Raw genomic sequence first — 26,295 nt, 5'->3', positions numbered from 1 at the left:
CTACCCCGGAAATTTGTAAACATCTTTGGCAATGCAACAAAAGAGCAGCAATGTTATTGTTGAAGAGGTGGCAGCACTATTCGGTGTCATAAGGAATCTTTGCAATTGCATGTGGCTGTGTCAATGGAGAAGTAAGGCTGATGCAATATTGTGGTGTATGATTTCATTTGGAGGTATAAAGACTGCCTAAAAATCGATTGAGTGTTAGTGACTTTTGAGAATCATACAGTAAGAGACGTCGCAGATATTTCCGAAAATGGCGGATGAAGAGTCGGTAAGCAACAGTGCTATGTAGGTTATGTACACATATGCGAATAAGTATTTGTATTTGAGGATTAGCACTACTAAATTGTCTTGTATTTTTGCGTATCATAATGCAGATCTGAAATAGGCTTACTTTGATATGTATGTTGTCAGCATTTTGTACGTGTTAGTGTGTTAAAAATGGAACTGATCGATCGCTGAATTGAGCTATAGGCAAAGCAAGTGGTTTTATTGTGTTGTTAGTGTAGTTGTAAGCAGAAAGTTGTTTATGAGCGAAACTGTTGTGTGATAAGCACTCTACAGAGTTGTCTTTGTGAAAGCTACACCTGTGGATGCTGAAATAGATAATAACAGTTTGGAAAATGTGTAAACAATGAAACACACACCTTGGGTTGCAGATTGATAATCACATCAACTTGAACCAAACGTTTAAGTGTGTTAAAAAAAGCACGAATGTTAATGAATTTATTCCGTTCATGATGTTATTAAAATGCAGAAAATATAGAATTGTCAGACGGTGAAGAATCGCCAAAGTTTAAATAATTGGATGTAGTATGTACTTGAGGATTAATGTGGTATCTATAACACATAGGGTATCGGATGTATAAATATTTAAAGTTTGATGGCACGTAACCATTCTTTCTCTCTTCGACAGTAAATTGTGCAACTAGCCTTAACAATCTCCTATTCATTGTTTGTAGAAGTTCATAGAGTACAATGGGGAATCCTTAAGGGTGTGGGTCTCAGTTAAATACAAAGTGTCAGTTTTGGTGTAACTGAACATGTAGACCTATACTAGTAAGTGGGATGAAAACTGAATCTAATCTAATCTTTAGCTATGATTTCCATCTTTGTAATATACCTCCTCTGAGTTGATATTTGAAGTATGATTATTTCTCAAAGAAGTATCATGTTTTATTACCATACAAACTGGAACGTTTTCCACATAAAATAAATAGAAAAAGGCACTAATCATCTTAATTTCTTACAGAAAAACTGAATCTGGTTTCTTTGTTTACTCCATATTGTTTTTGCCTATTGCATCATTTCCTGAGATGATGATAGAGTTGTCTGTGCTAAAGCCACGCCTAAGGATGTTAAGATGGCTAAGAAATATTTGGAAAATGTGTAAACAATAAAATAATGTACTATTAGTTCTAATATTAACATTTATTTTGCTATTTGATCATTCAGCATATCAGTATGACATGTCAGGTACATTGCATGCATAATACAAAGCATAGACAAATTCTGATCGGATCTGGCAAGGATGGTGCAGTATGGCTTTTTCAGTAGAAATAAATATAAATAAATAAATTTCCAAGTCAGTACTGTACATGCTGACAATTTCGCAACACTTCAAAAACATTTGGCTGCTAAGAAACATGGGATACAACTTGTCGGCTTTGACGAATTACCTCATATGTTAGTCATCGATATTAGTTGTTTACTTTTAAGGTGTAAATAATAAATCAGTTATCTTCTATGGCAGAACGTCATAGTCCTAAATAAAAATAAATGAATGTGTTATTAAGAGAAAGATATTGTTTATGCATTTTGTTGCTTATGGTAATTTTAAATCATTTGTGTACAAATTCTGAATTCTCTCTTTGTCTGTTGATACTATAACTAGTAAAGAAGAAGAAGAGTACCCCAGTTGCATTGTGTAGGTTGTAGCCTATTCTTCAGTTGACATGTATATCAATGGAAGTATTTTACCTGTGTCGTTCTTTTCACCTTCGCTAGTGCTAGTTTCCTATTCTTCAGTTGGTTGTGGTACTGGGGAAGGTGAAAAAATCGATGCATTAAAATTTATTTCCTATACTTCAGTTCTTAGTAGGACAACTGAAGTACTGGATACAACCTATTTATGTTAACAGAGGTGTTTCATGCAGTTTTTTAGCAGTTGTATCACATCCTTCAGTTGACCTTTATAGATCAACTAAAGAATAGGATACTAGAACTTTCTACTGTAAAGAAAGTGATATATGTAACATTACATTTGGAATATGGATATACATGATATATATCTAGGATCTGTTTTCTCTGTACTACATTCCTTTATTTCTCAGCATTTGTTTGTGTCTTTGCAATTCATCGTCTGTGGTAACTTGTGACATCATTTCTTAAAGCTGACAGGTTGTATCCCATTCTTCAGTATTCTTAAAGCCAAACTGTGGACAGGACTACAGCTACTCTAGATAACTTTTATGGTGCTTGGAGTTGCATAGGTGTAGATTTAGCTACCCTGCACAGCGTCTTTACTTATGTAGACCTATTTTGACAGTTTGCCATGCAGAGTATATCTGTTATAAGTGTAGTTGTTCAGTGGTATGTTTTGTGGTAGTTATAGAGTATAATTGACTGCTCAAATGTTCAAACATTGTATAGCAAGAAATTGGGTGGAAATGTCCACAGCAAAATCACCTGCAGTAATATTTCTCTAACTATGAAAGAATGAGCCTGGGGTAATTGTACTCAGGGGTCAACAGAAGTTTGTGGAACCTATAATGTACCTATGTAGTTTTACATGATGTTATGGTTGCATGCTGTTGGTGACAGCATTATGTCGGCTGTGGTGCTGCTCTCCGAGATTGAGTTTCTCTGTCTATAAGTTTTGTGTGTGTGTTCTTAATGTTGCATTGGATTTAGTGCTTAGTTACTCTGTATTCTGGCAAGTTTCTTTTTGTTGGCTTGTCAGTTTCTTACTTTAATTCGTTAGTTACTGGCTACTCACTGTTTTTAGTTTTGGAATTGTTAGTTCACTGTGTTGTTAATGGTTGGAACTTTAATTTTTTGTTTGTTACTAGGGGTGGATCTTATGATGAAATGAGTTGTGCGTTATCGGTGTCATAGGCTTTGCTTGAGCTGTATAGTTAAAGTGAAATTTCTGATTACTGTTTGTTTTGGTATGTCTTCCATATTAGGGTTGTCATTATATTTAGTTTGTCTCAAAAAATTAAAAAAAAAATTAATTAAAAAAAACCCGAGTTCCTGCAGTTGGTTCATTAAATCCATGTTATTTCTGCAGTAAAATATTTTTTGTAATGTTTGTGTTTGTGCATGTAATGAGTGACATTATAGTTGCCATATTTGTATGAGCCTGAAATAGGGGTGTCCGCCATCTTGCTTACACCACGGATTACAGCTCATTGGTGGCACCGCAATCTTCAGTTTTGTTGTGCTCAGTTTTTACCACTCTTCCATCAAGGGAGTTGTGAAATATCTAGGACAGCAAAAATTAACCTGAAAGGTGCCCATAAACATGTTGCTCCAAAATAAACGATAGCTATCAACTTCCACATGGTACTAATGCCTTACTGGGTGATGAAATGCCTAGTAATTGATTATAGGAGTGATAGTTATGAGTTTGCAATGGTTAGATATCTGAAAAAAATTTACAAATATCAACACTGAGTGCACTGTGTTCTTGTGGGAGCAGTACACTTTGTCCCTTTGAAGCAGTGCACCTCCGATTCACCTATGCTGTCAGTAGCTGTTTGAAAATTTTCTTTTGAAAAGAGCTGATGCTAAACAAAACGGTTAGAAACCAGCTTGAGATTAATTTTGGAAAATGTTAAGGCCTAACTGGATACTTCTAAATTATTAGGACTCTTCTTTCTGTAGTAAAAGTGTAGGCCTATTTGTGTTCTCATAGGATTTTCAGGGAGTTTCATATCTTGTATAAAGTTGTAGTATATATAAGACTTAAAACTTTTTCAGTTGAAGGTAATAACTGTCATTCATTTTGAGCAAAATGTGCACAGAAAAAATAATAAACTTTTGGTGCAGTTTTTAAGGCAGCACTCCAAAGCAAATCTTATTGACAACATCAGATGCTGTGTTGAAAGAGCATTCTAAATTGTAAGTTTGCAGTTGGCAGATTTATTCAAATTATATCAAGAGAGCCAAGCATCGTGCCTATTGATGTGAGAAGGCAATCCTTCTCCTCCTCCCCCCCCCCCCCCCCGCCCACACACACACACACACACACACACACACACACACACACACACACACACACAAACACAAACACATGTGAGGTTGATTGCTGTGCTGGCACAAAATCTTTTGGATGAAACTGAAGATGCTGTTAAACTTGACCTCTCCACCTTACTAATAGACTGCACCAGAATCTCACTGATTGAGATAGTATCATGGTTAATGTGGTGGACTCCCATTGGGTGGGGGAGAGGGACCCAAATCCTCAAATCTGTCCAGCCATTAGAATTTAGGTTTGTCATAGTTTCTTTGAATTAATTCAGACTGGAGTCAAGTCTGGCTCTTTGAAAAAGCCATAACAAATTTTGTACCCTATCATTGTCCAGTATGAGCTTGTGCTCTGTCTATCGACGACACTTTACAGTTTTGTCATCACAGTACTCTGCAGAGAGGTTTCAAATTTAACTTAGGATTTTGATCAATTTTTTGATGATTAGGAACTGTTTGCAACCAGATAGTTTCTCATGGCTCAAATTTCTTGATTTGATGGCGGCTATCTGCAGATTGAAAACTAATGTGTTTTCTGTCTTACAGGGTAGAGAAGGGAATTGTGTTCTTTAACAAAAGTCATCATTATTTCTATTCATAGCTCCATCTAACAAATGTTGTAATTGCCTTGAAACTTCATTGCTATCCATTTTACATAGAATATTGTCTTCTTTGTATTTGACACATCATTTGCCACACTGAATAGTCATTCAGACCACGATATACCTGTGTGCATTATCAGAAATGAAGCAGAAAAGTAATTTGTGTGGTTGAAATACATAAGTGATCTTTGTATAGTGCCTTATTTACCCAATATGATATTGTAATGCTACTTAATCATCTGATTAAAGGTAGATATTGGCCTTATTGCTGAAGGTATTCTGATTTATGAGATATGATAATATTGATGCTACTAACAGTCTGTGGCTACTGTTAATGTTATTTCTGCTATAGTATGAACAAGATAATCATGTGCTTGATATACGGCATGTGTAGTATATTGTTATACTTAAGGACAAAATATAAATAGCTGTTGGTGCACCCAGAAATAAAAAGCAGAATATTAAGTATTACCCTTTAGAGTTGTAATTGTCCCTTAAGAAGGAATACAACATAATAATCAGTCAAGACATTACACAGTTGGTTGACAAATTATGTCCAGATTCATACTATTTGATCAGACTGTGGTGAAGAAATTCATGTATTGAAAATTTCCTAATAGTCTTGTGTTCAGAGCAGCATTAACTTTCACAGTACAAGCTTATTAGGTCAACTTATTTCCAATAGAAACTTGAGTAAATTATAAAAAGGTGTATGTCCTTGTTTCATAAAGTTTCATTGTTTTGCTTTTGTTTTTATTGAAAGATTTTTGACCCAACATTAAAGAAGAAAAAGAAGAAGAAGAAGACCACATTTGACATTGATGCAGCTTTAGCAGAGGGCACTGTACAGGATGGAAATGAAACGGGAGATCCAGCAACAACAGATAAGGAAAACCAGGAACCACAAAATCAGGAGCCGCTGCCTAAAGCTGAACCAGAAGCTCCAAAGGAAATGGAGGTTGACGGTAATAAAAGTAACATATTGACTGAAAGCTCAGTAATACATCTTTAAAGTAGTCAGAAGTTTGCCATCACTTCATCTACAAAGAAACTATATACAAACGCCAGATACTGTGTTTGATCATTGACAATGTGCAGTAACTGTAAAAATAGTATTCTAACAGCTGCTGTTTGTATAGCGTTTTATTTAGGCTACCAGTTTAGACTTCTCAATAGTCATTTTGCAGGCCCTATGATATGAATGCCGAAAAGCATACTTAATGATTAATGGAAAATCTCATATAAAGATGTGAAACAAATACTAACAAAGAGATAGAGGGGCTGGCAAGTACTTACCTCAGCTCAGTACAGCCGATAGATACACAAAAAACAGAACCAAAATTTACGTTCCTAGCTTTCAGAACAAATGTTCCTTCATCAGGGAGGGGAGAGGGGAAAGAAAGGGAAGAAGGGAAAGTAGATTCAGTTACTCACAACCCTGGTATAGGTTTATAGATGACATCTTTGTGGTCCGGACTCACGGTGAAGAAACAGTCCGTAATTTCCTCCATAACCTCAACTCCTTTTCGAATCTGAATTCCACCTGGTCCTTCTCCAAAACCCAAGCCACCTTCATCTTGTTGAAGCTTACATCCACACCTGTCCATATCAAACCCACAAACAAACAACAGTACCTTCACTTTGATAGCTGCCATCCATTCCACATCAAACGCTCCCTTCCCTACAGCCTAGGTATTCGTGGCAAACGTATCTGCTCCAGTGACGAATCCCTCAACAATTACACCAATAACCTAACCAGTGCTTTCATCTCCCGCAACTATCCTGCAGACCTTGTCCACAAACAGATCTCCCAAGCAATACATTCCTCTCCGTCCAACAACAATGTTGCTATCCCCAGACCACACAGAAGCATCCCCCTTGTCACCCAATATTATCCTGGCCTCGAAAACATCAAAAAATTACTCCGCCAGGGATATGACTTTCTCAAGTCAACCCCTGAAATGAGATCATCCCTTGACAAAATTCTCCCCACACCACCCAGAGTTGCCTTTCGTCGCCCCCCTAACCTCCGTAACACCCTTGTTAAACCCTACAATATTCCCAGACTACCTTCTCTACCCAGCGGTTCCTACCCCTGTAACCGACCCCGCTGCAAAACCTGCCCCATGCATCCCCCCACAACCACCTGCTCCAGCCCCGCTAATGGTAAAAAATACACAATTCAAGGCAGGGCCACATGTGAAACTACACATGTCATTTATCAACTGGCTGAGCGCATGAACGGACACAGACGAACTGTCCGCCTAGGAGATGTCCAATACCCAGTAGCGGAGCATGCCCTCCAGCATAATTCTAGGGACCTAGGAACCTGCTACACTGTATGTGCCATTTGGCTTCTCCCACCCAACACCAGTCCCTCTGAACTGCGGAGATGGGAACTTGTACTCCAACACATCCTTTCATCCCGCCATCCCCCTGGACTGAACCTACGTTAAACAACCTCACTCCCATTTACTCTTCAGTCTTCTCCTCTTTCCCTTTCCTCTTTAGCCATTCACGCATCTTTTCATGCTACGTAGTTGTGTTTATCTTTGTACTATATACTTCTTTACTTCTGTATGCATCCTCTTTGGTTTGAAGCTGGCACAGTACTTACAGTAGAATATCTTTGGCTTCCCTCTGACAACCATGCCTCCATCCTTGCTACCCTCCCTGTTTTCCTTTTCCTGTTGCTTCATAACCTGGGTTGTGAGTAACTGAATCTACTTTCCCTTCTTCCCTTTCTTTCCCCTCTCTCCTCCCTGATGAAGGAACATTTGTTCCAAAAGCTAGGAACGTAAATTATGGTTCTGTTTTTTGTGTATCTATCGGCTGTACTGAGCTGAGGTAAGTACTTGCCAGCCCCTCTATCTCTTTGTTAGAAAAGCATACTTACACAAGTATATAGCAGGGAACCAATATTTACACCTATTGTCGATAGGAGACATCATGAGTAATGTGTACTCTTTACACATGTATTATAGGGACATGTGTGAAGTTCAAATATTGCTTGTGAAGTGTTCTGTGGAAACTAGGTGCAGGTATTGGTTCCCTGTTATATGCTTGTACAATTGGATGCTTTTTGTCATCCATACTACAGAGCCTGAGATGGCTCTATTGAGGAGTAGAAACTGGTAGCCTAAATAAAAGGCTATAAAAATAATGGCTTTTGTAGTACTATTTTTACAGTTCACACCCCATAATCACAGTGTAGTCACATTTGTGTCAGTAATATCTTTTTCTGACTTTTTAAAAAAATCTTATGGTTTTACTTCACTATATCCATATATTACTCTATATTTCAGGTATGTGCTAGGTGACAGACAGTAGCTGAGCTGGATATTTCATAGAATTTAAGTATTTTCAAAATGTTTTTGTTTCTTAATGAGGAAGGTGTGGCATGTAAAAAGAGCCAAAAGCTTTCGTCTCTCTTCGTCTCATGGCCCTGATGCAAGTGCACTTCTGTTGAGGCTTGTCTATTACACCATAAGTTAGATAAATAAATAGATTTATTCACCTCATAACATAAAATCTCAAATGATTGCTGATTTGATGTAATGGAGACATATCGGGTTTTTACATATTTTTTAATCATTTCTGAGATGTTGCTACAAAGTTACATACTTCAGCTTCCAGTGTAAAAAAGTAAATTTATAATTTCCTTGTTCAAACTGTAAAATTGTCCTCAAAGAATTCTTCAGTAGAATGGGAACACATTTCCACCAGACAGCTATAGAGTAGTAGTCTTTTCGGTGAACCTAACTCCACGTTAAATATATTACTGCCTTTTAGTTTTCTGTAAATTTTTAACCCATATACTCTGGCATTTGGGCATAGAGTTTTAAGCATTGTGCTGGGAGTTTAAAATTCTCTCTGTGCTGAGTGCTGTAGTTGTGGTTGAGACAGAAAGAATTAAGTGTGTGTTGATGTTTGTATAAGAACAACAGTCTCTCATATATGTAAAGATTTTTTTTTAACTGTGGCTGACATGATGCATGTTATTTGGCAGCACACATGTTCCTAATTAAATCTCCCTCCTAAAAAAATTACTAGGAGCCCTTTGACGTTTGGTGAATTCCCCCAGAAGATTATGCCATAACAAGTAACTGACTCAAGAGTGATAGACAGGCTTTCTGGCATGTATGCTTGTGGTACATGACAAAATATATTACACAAAACTTAAGCTGTTAAGTTAGTTTGCTAAGCCGTTTGTGCGTACATCCAGTTTAAATTTTTATCAAGATTAAGGCCTAAGAACATCACATGATTTGCTTCTGTGATATTCTGATCAATGCAAATTACCTTTAATTCACTTCGTTCCAACAATTTAGTTGCAAATTGCATCATTTTGGTTTTAGTTACATAGTTTAAGTCAATTTTGATGGAATGAAGATTAAAGTTTCCCACTTTCTGGAGTTCTTTCAGGTGCCTCATTTTCTATTAGAACTGATTTATCGTCGGCAGACAAATGATAAATGAGCACCAGTAGCAAGTGGTAGGTTGTTACGTAGAAAAGGAACAAGTACGAGCCCAATGTCGAACCTTGCGAGATTCCTTGGCCATTTGTTTTCCAGTTTTAGGAGTAATTTCTTGAATTTGAAGTTATAAGTTCTCTTCATTTCTTCCCTGTTAATTAAGAGGTAAACTGTTGTAAAACATTGTGTCTGATTCCGTATATATGTAATTTGTGTAACAGTGAAGAGTGGTTCACGGAATCAAAAGCTTCTGTCAGATCACAGAATATTCTCTTGACCTTTTTACCCTTATCTAATGTGGAGCTTATCTTTTGAATAAACTCATCAGTTGCATTTACAATGCTTTTTCCTTGTTGGAATCTGAATTGGTTTTTAAAAATTGTCATTTACAGTAAGAAATTTTCAAATATTTTTTGCTGCAAACTTTTCAAACACTTTAGAAAGTACTGGCAGAGGAGAGGTGGGGCTGTAGTTCCCCACATACCCTGTTAATAACTTTTTGAATAGTGATATTATCTCAACATATTTAATACATTTGGGAAACATCCCTGGTCAAAATATTGGTTTCTGACAACTGCCTGTGATTATGAAAGGGTATTATACACTCTCTTGATTACAAATGAGGGTATTTCTTCCCACCTCAATGAAGTTTGTTCTTGAAAGGCAAAATTTCCTTTTCCACAACCCTTTGGATAATTCTTGCAAACTGTTTGAAAGATGTGTTTAGGTGGTTTTCCAAGCTTATGAAATTTACCACCTTCTATATATGCATCAAACCTCACTACATTTAAGAAGAATTCATTGAAAAAATTTGACATCTGAAAAGGATTTATTACAGCATAATTTTCAAATGGAGGTTTCGAAACATCATGACTTAACTTTGGCTCCTAATTCTGACTGAACAACTTACCACACTGCCTTTGTCTTATTCCTATGTTGGAGGATGAAAGTATCATTGGCCATTTTATTTTTATTTATTTATTTTTTCAACTACAGCTTCCTAGAGTACAGTTTATAGTGTTTGACATACATAATGAAATCATAATTTCTGTTTGGTTTTAAATTATTGTGTAATTTCCTTCTTATGGCACTAGAAATTTTTATTCCTGGTGTAATCTACTTAATTTTACTTTCTTTTGCCAAGATCTAGGAAGAAAAGATTCATTAAATATATCTAAAAAAACAATCTAAGGATATATCATAGTTTATAGTGCTTGAACTGTAGTGATCTATTGGCCAGATTATAGTACTTAGATCATTGTGGAATAAATCCATAATTCTTCTGCTGAAATTCCTTTTTATAAACATTTCTGGAGGCTTTAATTTTTCTTTTCAGATTGATAGTTTGTAATAATATTATGACCGCAGGTCACTGATTTGCTGTTTTGTCTACAGCCTTCAGAAAAGTTCAACATGAAACCAGATTTCTGTATTGTGTCACAAAATCTTTTGGGATCACAGCAATCAACTAAAGCATTTAAGTTGTTGAAGTCTGTTGCAATCATGTGGTTTTTTTAGAGGCACTGGAATTTAGCTTGAACATTTGTGTTAAAACACATCCAGGAATGCTATAAATTGCTATAATCACTGTATTCTGACACACTCTCTTCATTTAAATAATTTAAATCTTCTCTTACTTTGTATCTTAATTAAGAAACAACAAGAATGCAGAAGCCTCCACAAGATTTATTTAGGCAGATTTTTTATTTATTTATTTACACATTCTGAAAGCAGAATTTTAAATTCATTTATTTTAGACTATTTAAGGTTTGGGGGTTCTGCTGTGGATAGCCCAGTGCATCAGTTGCCCATTTTTGTTTTTGACTGATTTCACATGTATCGCCTCTTTGGTATCTATACTTTTGATTTTCCATTTGTACTAGTGCTCTGTCACTCCCATCATAATGTACCAGTTTCCTGTGCTTTTTAGGATTTTACTCATGTCTATGAACATTTTACTGAAATTCATAGAGGCAAACAAATTGAGGTGTAGGTCATCCCTCACCAGGCATTTATCGTTTAAAAACTTCTTTGGGTCAATGAATACTGCCCCAAGATTGTCGAACTATTCCCTGATACCACTATTTATTCTATTGGCATAAGTATAATTAGCTGATCTTCTACGAATAGTTCCACTAATTACTAGCCTAGAGGTTGTTTTCACCAACCTAATCAGATGGAGTTTGTGCTCACATGGATATGCGCCATATTGCATTAGGAAAGTGATGCCTAGGCATAGACAATCAAATCCTGTAAGTATGAAGAAAATCACATGGTAGTGTGTAAAGGAATTGATTAGCATTGGCAGTATCATTGAAGCCATAAGGTGATTTGTACATGTGTGCAATTAACTTGTAAGCTGCAAGCTTAGAAACTGTAGCATAACTCCCTTGCTCAGTATGCTGAGGGTCTCACCAGTGCCTTCAGACAGGCAGTGTCCCCCAGACCTAGTCTGCAAACAGATCTCCCGCACCATTTCCCCTCACATCCCAATCCTCCTACCACCCCCAAGAACCAGCTACAAAGGAATGTCCCCTAATAACCCAGTACCACCCCACACTGGAACAGCTGAACCACATTTTTCGCCGGCTTTGATTACCTATCATCATGCCCTGAAATGAGGGACATCTTGCCTGAGATACTTCAACCCTCCTAAAGTGGTGTTGTTGCCGACCTAACCTCCACAGCATCTTAGTCCATACCTATGCCACTCCCAGTCCCAACCCCTTGCCACAAGGATCACCTACCTGTAAAGGCCCAGGTGCAAAACCACCTCAATCCACCCACAGCACTTCCTATTCCAGTCCTGTCATAGGTTTATTGTACCTCCTTAGGGGTCACACCACCTGTGAAAGCAGTCATGTCATTTACCAGCTCTGCTGCAATCGTTGCACAGCATTTTATATTGGTATGACTACCATCGAGCTATTCATCAGGATGGACAGCCGGCACCAAACTGTGCCCAAGGGCAAAGAAGACCACCCTGTGGTATAACATGGAGCTGAACATACCACACATGATTTCAGTGGCTGCTGTGAACCCTAGCCACCTGGATCCTTCCCACCACCAGCAGCTTTTCTGAGCTCTGGAGATGGGAGTTGTCTGTGCAACACGTTTTCTGCTCCTGTAATTATCGCGGCCTCAACATACGGTAACATACTGTCCCGACAACCTTCACCCAACAGTTTCCACCCCCTCTGTGCCGTCACCTCCTCCCCATTCTCATCTCCCACCCCATTTCATGAGTCACGGTTGGGGTAACGCAGTTGGTAGAGCACTTGCCCGTGAAGGGCAAAGGTCCCGAGTTTGAATCTGCCACAAAATATTATTTTGCCAGGAAGTTTCGTATGAGTGCACATGTCACAGCAGACTGAAAATCTCATTCTAAGTCACTCCTTACCAGCTTTTTGTGATGTTGTTTACCTATCTTTCCTCCTCACAGTTTCAGTATGAAAAGCATATGCTTTGAAAATGTAAACAATTTCAGTAGTCCGTATTACTGCTTGCAGTATTTTCATCTAGTTTTAATGTTTATAAAATTTTTGATTAAGTTCTGGAGAATTGTATAAGTATTAATTTTTGCTTCATTATGATAGATACCAATCTCGATCTTGAAAATTTTGGTAAAAAGAAGAAAAAGAAGAAGAAGACTTTTAACTTGGAAGAGCTTGACGGGGCCTTACCCGATACGACTAATAAAATAAAGGAGGAAGGGCCAATGGAAGTTGAAGCTCTACAGGAAGAAGCAGCAGTTGAGGTAAAGTATCAGATGTCCAGGAAATGCAGACCATAAATTTTTAGATTCTGAAGTAACCTATATATCTTTCAAAACTGGAGAGAGAAATTGGCCAATTGTAAAACATGTAAGGAGATGTATGGCTAGTCTTACCTGAAGATTCGGGTTAAATAATGGGATTGTATTCTTGAGAAAAAGTGACGTGTGAATATGCTGTTGCAATCACGGTATATAAAGTTATAACCTTGCACTGAAGTTAATTACACTGTAGCTTTCTACTTAGTATTGCACTACTTGCCTGTAGCAAAACCAGGATGCTGCTCGATTGAAACTGAAATATTATGGCTGGAAAAGGGAGTGACGGTGGGGGATGAGTTATGGCTTGTTGAAACAAAGGGTGTGTTGCCTGATGAGGATATGGAACATTATAGTTGTTACCGCCTGTAGTGTTCCCCTTTCAAGAAAAATAAGGTAATAAAATTAGGACCTGCATCACAAGCTGTTATCAAACGTAATGTTGCCAACATTCTGGTTTGAGGCATATGTCCTGAAAGGATAATATGCAAATCCAGGTGGCATGGCATTTCTAGGCTCAAAAAATTCATCTCTGGGTATGTGTAATTACTTTCTTGTAACCACATACTTTGGCTAACATGTATTTAACAGTTAGAAATTCGTCAGTCAGAGCACCAGTCACCAGTCAGATTGCAGTCCCCCCTCCACTTGTTGCACGATTTTATCAGTCTGGGTGCTTAGCCTGCCACTCCACTGCTCATCACACCCATTTGTGCAAACTCTTTTAAAGTATTGAAACCACTATCTAACCTTCTTTTTTACTACTATATTGCTCCATAAAGTGGTCACTACTCCCGAAAAATTTTAACAACTGTAGAGCCTTTTTGCACACTCGGATTGCATTACAGTACACATTTCTCAACATGGAGGTGGATTTTTCAAGACATTATTACATTCCACCCATAGTCAAATGACTAAAAAGTCAAAACTGAGACTTAGTTGTCTTGTAAGAAGTCAATAAATGACACTACATTCTCACAACTTTGTTCTGAGCTGCCACATTTAAATGTAGCTAACAGCCTTTGCTTATTGAATACATCTTGTATATTCTTTTATGATGTGAGGTACTCAGTGTCCTAACTTCTTATTTGTGCAAAAAGAAATTTTGATGTCGGCCTTCTTGAATAAGTTTGAGAAAGTCTTTTTAAATATGGAATACTAATATCTATACTTTCATTTTGGGTTCACGGTGTTTCTGGTTCTGGTTTTAAGCTTGTTTCTTGGTGCAAACATTGGGAAACAACTTTAAAGTTGCACAAGTGAATCAGAAAGCTCAAAACACTGCAACAATCTTTTGGAATTTTAGATGAACAAGTCCCATTTTCAGTACTTTAGTCTCAACTGAAAAACTATCTATTGTTGCTAAATATGTCCTTCATTGTTTATTAGAGCATTTAATCCTTTATGCAAACATTTTGAGAATTTACTGAGTGGTGTTTTAGCTCTGTGTTTTAAAAGAAAAATTTGTATGTCATTTTATGCATCACGTCTCCTGCAGCGTTTTCTACTGCAAGTTTTGTTCAGTTCATGGTACCTACTTTTTACATCCTTATTAAACAATGGATCCTTCATTTGATATATTTGTGGAATCAGTTAAACAAAAGTGGAAACTGTATTTGTTGTAATGATTTGTTCATTTCAGTGATAGTACTCAAAAGTTCAAAAAGTCACTTTCCGTGGTTAAAGTTACTTTTAATTGTGTGTTTGTGAGCAGAAAACCTCCAGTCTCTTGTAACTACACATTACATTCCTTTCCACACTAGTAATATAAATCTCCATATTGACTCTAAAGATGTTTTCATTTCATCTGGTACAACGCTAACAGCTGAAATTAATTATAATGCTTCAAGTTCAGTAAATTTGAAGAGATCATGTTGATATGATAATTGAAGGAGTTTCTTTTTTATTTGTTGGGGTCACAATTTATCTGTCAGTTTCTTTGTGCACTTAAAGTGTACAAAAATGTCACACTTTTTACGCTTATATTCGTACAGTGTCAAGTCTTTTGCTCAGGCCTGCATGGTTTGATATGTTATGAGGTTACTTTTTTGTGATCTTTCGTGGCTTTTTGACATACAATTTGTGTGTTTTACCTTGTAAGAGATCCACAACTTGTTGCCTCGATGAAAAATCCAGCTTAGAATATAATAAGTGTGTGTGTGTGTGTGTGTGTGTGTGTGTGTGTGTGTGTGTGTGTGTGTGTGTGTGTGTGTGGATAGATCACTTTTTACCAAATAAAGGAGGTAATAAGCAGAAAAAATGAAAATTACTTAGCCTGTTGATGAAATTCTTTTTCAGAGCTAATGTTACCTGTTGTCTTTTCTACTTGCCCGTCTGTTGAGTACATATCTTATGACTGTTGTGTAGGTGGTGTCTTATGAAGCTAAATTCAAAAGATAAGAGTAAGTGACCAAAAATAAAGAGTTCAACTGCATATGAAGCACAGAATTGTAGATTGTATCAAGAAACCCTGTCTTTCCGTACATCCTTTTCGTAATCAGTCTTTGTTTTATTCTACACCCCTTAGTGCTTCAAATTGAGAGAGAAAATAAGTGAAGCATTTTGACTTGACAAGTAGAAGCTATCCTTTATTAACAAGGTGATCAATAAACAGATATACACCTGTCACTGACTTCCCAAATAAACTAGCCTTTCAATGTTCTGTTTTTGTCATTGGCAGGTCTCCGATTCCTTGAACAAGAGGAAATTGTTACTCAAAGTTTCTCCACTGATAGTAGGCTCTTACTACTTTGGTGTGTGTCAAATGGGTGTCTGTTCGTACTTTCTCAAGTATCTTATATAAGCTACGGTGTAAAGTAAGAATGCAAATATCACAGAAAGGTGTTTAATCATACTGTGTGAAATTATGTCGTACAACCAAAACTTTTCACGTGCTGTAATGTTTGTTCTTCACTGTCTATATTGGACCTGCTTGCTTGATCTAGTCTTCAGGTGAAATGGTTTTGTGGCAAATTTTCCCATTTGATTTTCATGGAGAACAGTGCCTTTCCTGTAGTCTGCTGAAACTAGGGTTACAGTTATCCCAAAAATTTCTAAGGATAATTTGGTTCATAATTAGTGTAATTAAATAGGGCCCTCAAATTGACACTTTTGTGTCTGAAAGTTTATGTATGTTGCAATGATTTCCTGTCGTGTGAAATTCTTCATGACATTAAGTTGAACAGTATTTAAGGGAGGAAACTTAAATCTTGTGGGATAGTGTATATGGATTAAAATACCTCTTCAGTATAGCATAGGGGAAAACTTGTACATAATTCAATTGTAAATGATCATATATTTTATCTAAAAACATAGATGATGTGACTTACCGAACGAAAGTGCTGGCAGGTCGATAGACACACAAACATACACATGAAATTCAAGCTTTCGCAACAAACTGTTGCCTCATCAGGAAAGAGGGAAGGAGAGGGAAAGACGAAAGGATGTGGGTTTTAAGGGAGAGGGTAAGGAGTCATTCCAATCCCGGGAGCGGAAAGACTTACCTTAGGGGGGAAAAAAGAACAGGTATACACTCGCACACACACCCATATCCAACCACACGTACACAGACACAAGCAGGGTTGGATATGGGTGTGTGTGCGAGTGTATACCCCTTTTTTCCCCCCCTAAGGTAAGTCTTTCCGCTCCTGGGATTGGAATGACTCCTTACCCTCTCCCTGAAAACCCACATCCTTTCGTCTTTCCCTCTCCTTCCCTCTTTCCTGATGAGGCAACAGTTTGTTGTGAAAGCTTGAATTTCATGTGTTTGTTTGTGTGTCTATCGACCTGCCAGCACTTTCCTTCGGTAAGTCACATCATCTGTGTTTTTAGATATATTTTTCCCACGTGGAATGTTTCCCTCTATTATATTCTGATCATATATTTTGTCATTTAACAGCAAGAAAATAACATTTATTTGGGAAAAAAAACATTTTTGGTAAAAAATTGTGCAAAAGAGTACTTGGCTTTTTCTACATTGTCCTAAGTAGTGTTGTGCTCCATGATGTATCTTCATAACTGGCAGTCACCAGTCCATCTTTCAGTTTTTCTTGTGTTACAGGTTGCTGTTGATGCACTCCCTCTTTTAAGTTTAGGGCCTGTTAATATTATTCTGCCTGTTACAATCAATCAGCTTCAAAATTTGTATTTATATTACATCTGACAACCAAGGAGAAATGAGTTGGACCGCCATAGCAAATAATTGTGATAGCACTCCATAAGTTAAAGGTTTTTCCACACAACAACATTGAAAAGATGTTTTGGTTTAAGTGCACTTACACTGTCCATGGTTCTTCTGTCGTGTGCTGCTGTTGGCAGTTCGTTGCCTTTGATCATGGTTAATTTGTTAGGCAATGGGAATAGTTGAATTAAATGATTTCTTTTGATGGAAAATATGAATTGATTACTTTTGCTTTTGAGAAGAATGTTATAATTTGGTTGAGAGTAGGCAGAGCCAGTGAGCACGAGACCATGAAATGATTGTGGTAACAAATTGATCTGTAGTGTTGTCAGAGATATAGATCAGGTTGGAATGTGATAAATTGGATGGGTTGTGTTAAAGCTAGTGAATATGAACACCAAACAATGATTGTGGTTACAGATTGTTGTGTAGCATAGCCTTAGGTCTACATTCATTGTTGCAATCACTTATTTATGGGCCTTCTTTCATAATTTGCCACAGTTTTCAAGGCTATAGTTAACTTGGAACCTAGCAGCACAAAGTACCAACAAACTTCATTTACGAAGCGTAGGAAATTATGAACAAGCAGTGTGATTGACTATCCACATCTGACTCATGATACACCAGGTTCACCTCTTAGCATTCATCACACAAACCATTAGCAACAGCAGCATGTGACAGAAGAGCCACGGACACTCTGCGTACACTTTTACCAATCTTTTTAAATTCCAATGTCATCTTCCAAATTGTTTCTTCCCTTATGTATAGTTCATCTTCTGAATACCAGGAAGGATTTTGATGGTAATGACAAAATATAACTAACAAAAAAAACTTCTCATGCAGAAAATGTTCCATTCAAAGTTCTATTCAGCAGCACTAGTTTGATACTAGCTTTCCATTTGAAATTTGCAAGTTTGTAAGATTCACCAGTCAGTTGATGTTTGTAGGTTTGTAGAGAACACATTCGACCCATCTCAAAAGGAAAAGAAAGCCAGTGAACAATATCTGTTTGAAAAGCGATAGTTGGAACTCAAAGCTTCACTAATGTGAAGAGTTCTCAAATGAAACACTACTTTACTGTTCATATCATTTTACAGGACACATTTGATTTAGATATGGACTTCTCAAAGACCAAAAAGAAAAAGAAGAAAAGGAAAGATCTGGATGAACTTGTTGCTGAAGACGAGAAGGAGAAAGCAGAAGATAAAGAAAATGGTATGCTGCATTATGTCTTACATATCTATAGTTCTAGATGGTATTCACTTTGAGAAAGATTCTCCTAAAAGAAAAACCATAGTTCTAATAAACAGTTGGGAAGAGCCCACGTCCACTGTTAATGATACTAATGTTATGTTTGTTGTCATCATTATGCCCCATAATTCACCAGACCTCTGTTGTGGCACTGTTGTGTTTGAAGACTGGGTTGTACCAAATGCAAAGTCAGTATTATGGTAAAACATGCAGTGGTTTTTTGGATTGCATGCCCATCAAATTTCAATAACTTGTCATACTCTTGAGAATAGCAGCAGTCAGTGGAAAAGAAACATGCCCCCCACACCCACACACACAAAATTATCTTTGAAGCTGTCTTCACATAAATAACAATTAAATCATGAATTTGACTGAATGAATTTACTAATCAGTGCTTTTTAGTGTGCACTGTTTTCCTAAATTATGGTGTAGTTGGTCAGTGCAGTTTGTCATGGTATCAGAAGATGGCTCTGAGCACTATGGGACTCAACTGCTGAGGTCATTAGTCCCCTAGAACTTAGAACTAGTTAAACCTAACTAACCTAAGGACATCACAAACATCCATGCCCGAGGCAGGATTCGAACCTGCGACCGTAGCGGTCTTGCGGTTCCAGACTGCAGCGCCTTTAACCGCACGGCCACTTCGGCCGGCGTATCAGAAGATATTGGTGGATTGTAGGGAAACTTTGGTTTGGTGTTTATTGGTTCCTTGTGCAGTCATTGTACCTCTAGTTCCTCTTGTGTGCCACATTTCAAAGTTGTTTTATTTATTTATATTTTTTAATAAACTATCTGATCTAATAGATCTGCCTTCTGCAAAATTTTGAATGTATTCCTCTCATTATGTTACGGGATCATTCTTTGCCAGAACTGTGTGCCATGTTCTGTGGGCTGCGCTTCATCATTTCTTAATGTTTGTCACTGACAACATAAATTAAAAAACTGGTACTCCTTCCTAAACTTTGTAACCATGTGCCATTATTTTTCCCCCTCCTCTCTTGTGTTATCCTTCATTTGATCATTGTCCACTAAATTCTCAGCAATCTAGGCCACGCCAGGCCTCCAGTCGTCCAAGCAGAAATGAAGTGTACAGCTGTAAATTGTTGTGCACAACAATGTTATTTCATTATGATGTTAAGCAACGTTTTCCATATTTGAAATTGTGGCTTTCTTTACAGTTCGGTGGTATTTAACTCGAGCAGAAACTTGAAACTTAAGATATGTTGAACTAAGGTCCTTCACAGAAATCCATTGCTGTTGAATACAAAGTTGGATGAGCAACAAGTTATGACACCAAAAACAAATAAGTGTTATCTGTTAATCGACAGTTCTCAACACAAATGGTTGAAACCTGAAATAGAGATCAGTGAGATTTTTTGGTAAAATTTAAGTGTATATTGAAAGGATACGCAAATGAGAAGTGGAGGTGGTGTATTAGTCACAGTAGACAAGAAACTGATATCCACTAAGATAGAAATTGAATCTGCAATTGATTGAGCAAAATTCAGTATCAGGTGTGGGCATAAAGTTATTGGATCCTTCTGTTGCCCACCAGACTCGTCTCCTGATGTAACAGAGAACTTTAGAGAAAACCTCAGTTCACTTCTATGTAAGTTCCCCAATCATACTGTAATCATTGGCGGAGACTTTAATCATCCGACAATAAATTGGGAAAAATTACAGTTTTGCTAGTGGTGGGCATGATAAGACATCTTGTGAAACATTATTAAATGCCTTCTCTGAAAACAGCGTAGAACAAATAGTAAGGAATCCCACTGGTGATGGAAATATATTGGATCTAATTGCAACAAATAGACATGACGTCTTTGAGGATGTCCACATTGAAATGGGCAACAATTATTACCAAAGTTCAAAGGCCAACTAAACCAAGCAGAAAGATATACATGTTCAGTAAACTAGATAAAATATCAGTAGTGTCATATCTCATTGAGGAAATTGAAACTTTCAGCACAGGGCAGGAGAAATGTAGAGGAACTCTGGCTCAAGTTTAAAAGAATTGTTCACCTTGCACTGGATGGATATGTACCCCGTAGGACAGTTCATAGTGGGAGGAAACATCCATTGTATACAGTCACTGTAAAGAAACAGAATACTGCATAATAGGTGTAAAAAAAAATCATGGGGGTAGAGAGAGAGAGAGAGAGAGCCATTGTATACAGTCACTGTAAAGAAACAGAATACTGCATAATAGGTGTAAAAAAAAATCATGGGGGTAGAGAGAGAGAGAGAGAGAGAGAGAGAGAATGCTGAATGAAAAATGTTTGGCTGTCAAGAGAGCAATGCGTGATGACTTCATTGAACCCAAAGAAATTCTGGTCATATGTAAAGGCTGTAAAGTGGCACCAAAGTCTGTGTCCAGTCCCTAGTGAATGAAACAGGAAATGGAATTGAGGGTACAGAGCTTTCGCTGAAGTGCTCAACTCCATTTTCAAATGTTCCTTTACGAATGAAAACCCAGTAGAATAGCCCCAATTTAATCCTTGTACCACTGAAAAGATGAATGAAATAAGTATTAGTGTCAATGGTGTTGAGAAACAGCTGAAATCGTTAAAATTGAACAAAGCTCCAGGCCTCGATGGAATCCCTGTTAGATTCAGCACTGTAGTTTTGGCTGATTTAGCCCTTTTTCTAACTATAAACTATTGCACATCCCTTGAACAAAAAACTTTGCCCAGTCCATGTAAAAAGGCACATCATTCTCTTGAACAGAATGACCTCAGTGGCAACCAGCATGGATTTCGAAAACTTCGATTGCATGAAATCCAACTCGCAGTTTTCTCTCGTGATATGCTGAAAGCTTTGGATCAAGGCAACCAGTTAGATGCAGTGTTTCTGTGTTTCCAAAAAGCATTCGACTCAGTACTGCACCTATGCTTATTGTCAAAAGTATGACCTTGTGGGGTGTTAAGTGAAATTTGTGACTGGATTGAGGACTTTGTGGTAGGGAGCGCGCAGCATGTTATCTTGGATGGAGAGTAGAAGTAACTTCGGGTGAGCCCCAGAAAAGTGTGTTGGGATGCCTGTTGTTCATGTTTTATATTAACGACTTTCCACGCAATATTAATAGCAAAATTAGGCTTTTTACAGATGATGCAGTTATCATAATGAAGTACTATCTGAAAAAAGCTGTATAAATATTAAGTCAGATCTTGATAAAATTTCAATATGGTGCAGAGATTGGCAGCTTCCTCTAAATGTTCGGAAATGTAAAATTTTGCACTGCACAAAATGAAAAGTGTAGTATCATATGTGTATAAAATCAATGAGCCACAGTTGGAATCATCCAGCTCGTACAAATACCTGGGTATAACACTTTGTAAGGATATGAAATGGAATGATCACATAGGTTCAGTCATGGGTAAAACAGGTAGTAAGTAGACTTCAGTTTATTGGTAGAAAACATGGGAAGTGCAATTAGTCTACAAAGGACATTGCTTAAAAATCACTTGTGCTACCGGTTCTAGAATATTGCTCAAGTTTGTGGGACCCATACCAGATAGGACTAAGGGGACATTGAATGTATACAGAGAAGGGCAGCACGAATGGTCACAGTTTTGTTTAATCCTTGGAGGAGTATTACAGAGATTCTGAAGGAACTGTACTGGAAGACTCAAAGATAAACATAAACTATCCCAAGAAACTCTATTAACAATGTTTAGAGAACCAGCTTTGAAATGATTACTCTGGCAATATATTACAACCCCCTATGTACTGCTCACAATTGGATCGTGAGGATGATAATAATAATAATCATCACTGGACGCACACAGGCAATAATTCTTCCTGCACTTCATGCATGAATGGAACAGGAGGAAACACTAATAAACTAATACAGGGGGACGTACCCTCTGCCATTAATCTCATGGTGTTTGCAGAGTATAGATGTAGATGTGGAATAGAGAGTGAGTTGGGAAAATGGAAGGTTGTGAGAAAGAGTGAGAATGAAGAACAGGATATATTTGTATAATGGAAGGAAACATTCCACGTGGGAAAAATTATATATAAAAACAAAGATTAGGTGACTTACCGAACAAAAGCGCTGGCAGGTCGATAGACACACAAACAAACACAAACATACACACAAAATTCAAGCTTTCGCAACAAACTGTTGCCTCATCAGGAAAGAGGGAAGGAAAGGGGAAGACGAAAGGAAGTGGGTTTTAAAGGAGAGGGTAAGGAGTCATTCCAATCACGGGAGCGGAAAGACTTACCTTGTGTCTGTATGTGTGGATGGATATGTGCGTGTGTGCGAGTGTATACCTGTCCTTTTTTCCCCCTAAGGTAAGTCTTTCCGCTCCCGGGATTGGAATGACTCCTTACCCTCTCCCTTAAAACCCACTTCCTTTCGTCTTCCCCTCTCCTTCCCTCTTTCCTGATGAGGCAACAGTTTGTTGCGAAAGCTTGAATTTTGTGTGTATGTTTGTGTTTGTTTGTGTGTCTATCGACCTGCCAGCGCTTTTGTTCGGTGAGTCACCTCATCTTTGTTTTTATATATAATACAGGATATATTTGTTTATAGATGGTTCATACTACTGTGCAGTGAAATAATTCCACTCAGTCACCCAATAAAGAAAAAGACACAGCTGCGAATTTGGCAGCAGTAACTTGTTTGCAGCAAGGGAGAGCTGACTATCAAACTGTAAAAAAATCACATAAAGTGCTTCACTGACAGTCACTGGAGAAAGTCACTCATGTAGCAAAAATCATCCAGATGAGCTTGTAAAGAAGGTACATAAGATAATAGAGGGAGAATATTTAACTGCTGGTGCCTTGCACAATGCTGATGAAACCAGCCGCTTTCACAAGATGCTTCCTTCAAAAACATTAGCTGCCATGAATGACAAGGAAGCTTGAAGGTACAAACAAGAGAAACATTGTGTAACATTAATGGCATGTTGTAATGAAAATGGTAATCATAAACAGCCGCCTATGGTGATTGGAAAATTGAAGCATCCACATTGCCATGAACACAGCAACAGAAGTACACTATCAATGTAATATTGTCCTCAGAAGAAAGCTTGGATGGACAGAGAAATATTCTCCCAGTTGTTTGCACAAGACATTTGTAACAGCTATGAGAAAAAATCTGAAGAAGAAACAGTTTCACTGAAAGCTAACCTTATTATTGATAAAGCTCCTAGTCCCCTTTCTAATGTGACTCTCAAGTCCAGTTGTCTACCAGCACTCTTTCTTCTACTCATTGCAGCAGCCTCAATTCAGCCCATTGATCAGAGAATTTTGTAATCAGTTAAACATCATTATTGATATGCACGCCTTGTCTCCTTGCTGAACGAATGTGAAAACCTCTCTCTCTCTCTCTCATGGCAAACACCACACACACACACACACACACACACACACACACACACACAGAGAGAGAGAGAGAGAGAGAGAGAGAGAGAGAGAGAGAGAGAGAGTGGAGTGTTTTTCTATTTTTGAAAAAAGCCTTGTTTGCCAACAGCTAACTTTTCGGTAGTCATTTTGTTGTGTCTTTCTACGACTCGGCATCTCCGCTATATGGTGATTAGCAATTATCCTTTTCATAATCTAAATTTCAGACACACTCAGTAATCTGACACTTCCACTAATCCAGCAACCATATGTGCAAGGAATGCCTGGATTAGCAGGAGTCTAGTGTTATTGTTATATCAATAGACTCTACAAAATGAATGAAGAAAACATCAGACGCTTCGTCCAAAGATAGCTGCTGTGTTTTCACTCTATGTGAGTGTCATACTTAATGTTTTCTTTGTTTTTATGTATGTATGTATGCATGTTTGTAGGTATGTATGTTTGTATGTATAAATAAGGTAAAGGTATAGCAGGTACAGATTTCGGCACATATTTTTTCAATTGTGCTGTGATTCTCAAAAGAAAAAGCAATAGGCCTAGTTTGGATTATACTGTTCAATTCTGTATTTTTGTAATGCTGCTTTCTTGCATTTGTGGCTCTCGTTTTCATAATTTTGTGTTTCTCAAACATGCTGCACTGAGGTTGAGAAGTGTCCAGAACCTGGTAAGGAAACTTGCAAGTTTGTATCATTAATAGACTTGATATTTGTAGATTCATGCCTAAATGACACTATGTAACATCATACTGATAGTGTTTACATTAGTTTCTGTGAGACATTTTTTTGTGTTTTCAGTTGAAGACAGCCAGACAACATGGTTTGGAGTTGATCGTGATTATACTTATGAAGAACTGCTGACCCGTGTTTTTGATATAATGCGAGACAAAAATCCTGACATGGTAGCAGGAAAGAAACAAAAGTTTGTCATGAGACCTCCACAGGTTGTTCGTATTGGAACAAAGAAAACCTCTTTTGCCAACTTCACTGAAATATGTAAAACGTACGGAGCCTATATTCTCTTACATAACTTACTTTATTTTGTAATTTTAAATATTAATTTTGATATCTTTTTACAGATTACATCGGCAACCAAAACATTTACTAGATTTCCTATTAGCAGAGTTAGGAACCAGTGGGTCTGTAGATGGAAACAATCAGCTCATTATTAAAGGACGCTTCCAGCAGAAACAGATTGAAAATGTATTAAGGAGGTATATCAAGGAATATGTGACGTGTCACACTTGTAGATCACCCGACACTATTCTGCAGAAAGATACAAGATTGTTTTTCTTGCAGTGTGAAACTTGTGGTTCTAGGTGTTCCGTTGCTAGCATCAAATCTGGTTTCCAGGTATGGCATGTAAATTATGTTTTTATTTATTTACATTGGTCATTAACAGTTATTCCAAATAACTCTTGTAAAAATATGATTTTATGCAGATATGTATGAGGAGTTGACTTATACCTTTTGAATATTTCTGATGAATTTAATTTTTCGTGTAATGCTTTTGGATTTGTTCAGAATTATCCACTCAGTTTATTGCCTAAGTTTTCAGTTAATAACACTGATGCCTTCATTTCTGTGCAGGCTGTTACTGGAAAGCGTGCTGCTATCAGAGCGAAGACAGCTTGATTAACTAAGTGATTTCATACCTCATGTGGAAAAATTTAAATGAAACAACAGATTTCCTTTAACTGAATTGTGTATTATACAGAAGAATTGTATAGAAATATACTGATGTTTGCAATCATGTGAATTTGTACTCTAGCATGTGTGTCCTTCATTATCTGTTTGAAATATGATCTGTACTGTTAGTTTTTGATTTTTATTCCTAAAATCAATCCATTGTTTTGAAAACAAAAAATAATTTCACCATATTGATGATGGAAGCTCAAGACTCATTAATAACTGAAAATTGTTGACTTTTTTAAATAGATTATGTAAAAAATAAAAATCAAGATGTGATATAACACAATCTTTAATTCTCTTCAGTTGAAGAAAACCACACAAAAAGCAACAGCTTGAATTGTAGTGATTTTAATGTAACATTCTTAAAGGAATGTGACAGAAAAAGTTATCAATTTATTGTCGGTTATAAGTTTCCCTGCTTGAGTAGCTCAAGACAATAACACACTGATACATAATGTGTTCCTGTAAGAAGCAGAAGTAAAACACAAATACTAAAATGTGGAGCAATACAGGTATTCAGTATTTTGAGAATGAAGGAGGGGAGTTTACAAAATAGCAAGAACACTAAAAAAACTCAAAGTACTTTTCTTTTATAATATAAATAGCACTGTAACATTTTACAAAAATCCAGAAGTAAGCACATCTTGTCACTTTTTTTTTT

The 26,295-nt window shown here is 37.2% G+C and overlaps 1 protein-coding gene across 1 annotated transcript; it reads left to right on the top strand.

Annotated features, from left to right (window-relative positions):
* The first annotated feature begins 84 nt into the window (after positions 1-84).
* LOC126480773 (eukaryotic translation initiation factor 2 subunit 2) lies at positions 85-25,695 on the top strand. The gene is made up of 7 exons (XM_050104073.1): positions 85-274; positions 5,620-5,821; positions 12,928-13,088; positions 18,420-18,537; positions 24,741-24,945; positions 25,022-25,295; positions 25,533-25,695. The coding sequence occupies exons 1-7, from the start codon at positions 257-259 to the stop codon at positions 25,575-25,577; spliced, it is 1,023 nt and encodes a 340-aa protein (XP_049960030.1). The 5' UTR covers positions 85-256; the 3' UTR covers positions 25,578-25,695.
* Positions 25,696-26,295: the final 600 nt, after the last annotated feature.

This window comes from Schistocerca serialis, chromosome 5 (assembly GCF_023864345.2).
Source record: "Schistocerca serialis cubense isolate TAMUIC-IGC-003099 chromosome 5, iqSchSeri2.2, whole genome shotgun sequence".
In the NCBI taxonomy this organism is placed as follows: Eukaryota; Metazoa; Arthropoda; class Insecta; order Orthoptera; family Acrididae; genus Schistocerca; species Schistocerca serialis.
The sequence above is the reverse complement of the archived record's forward strand: the minus strand, read 5'-3'. Positions and strand labels throughout refer to the sequence as shown.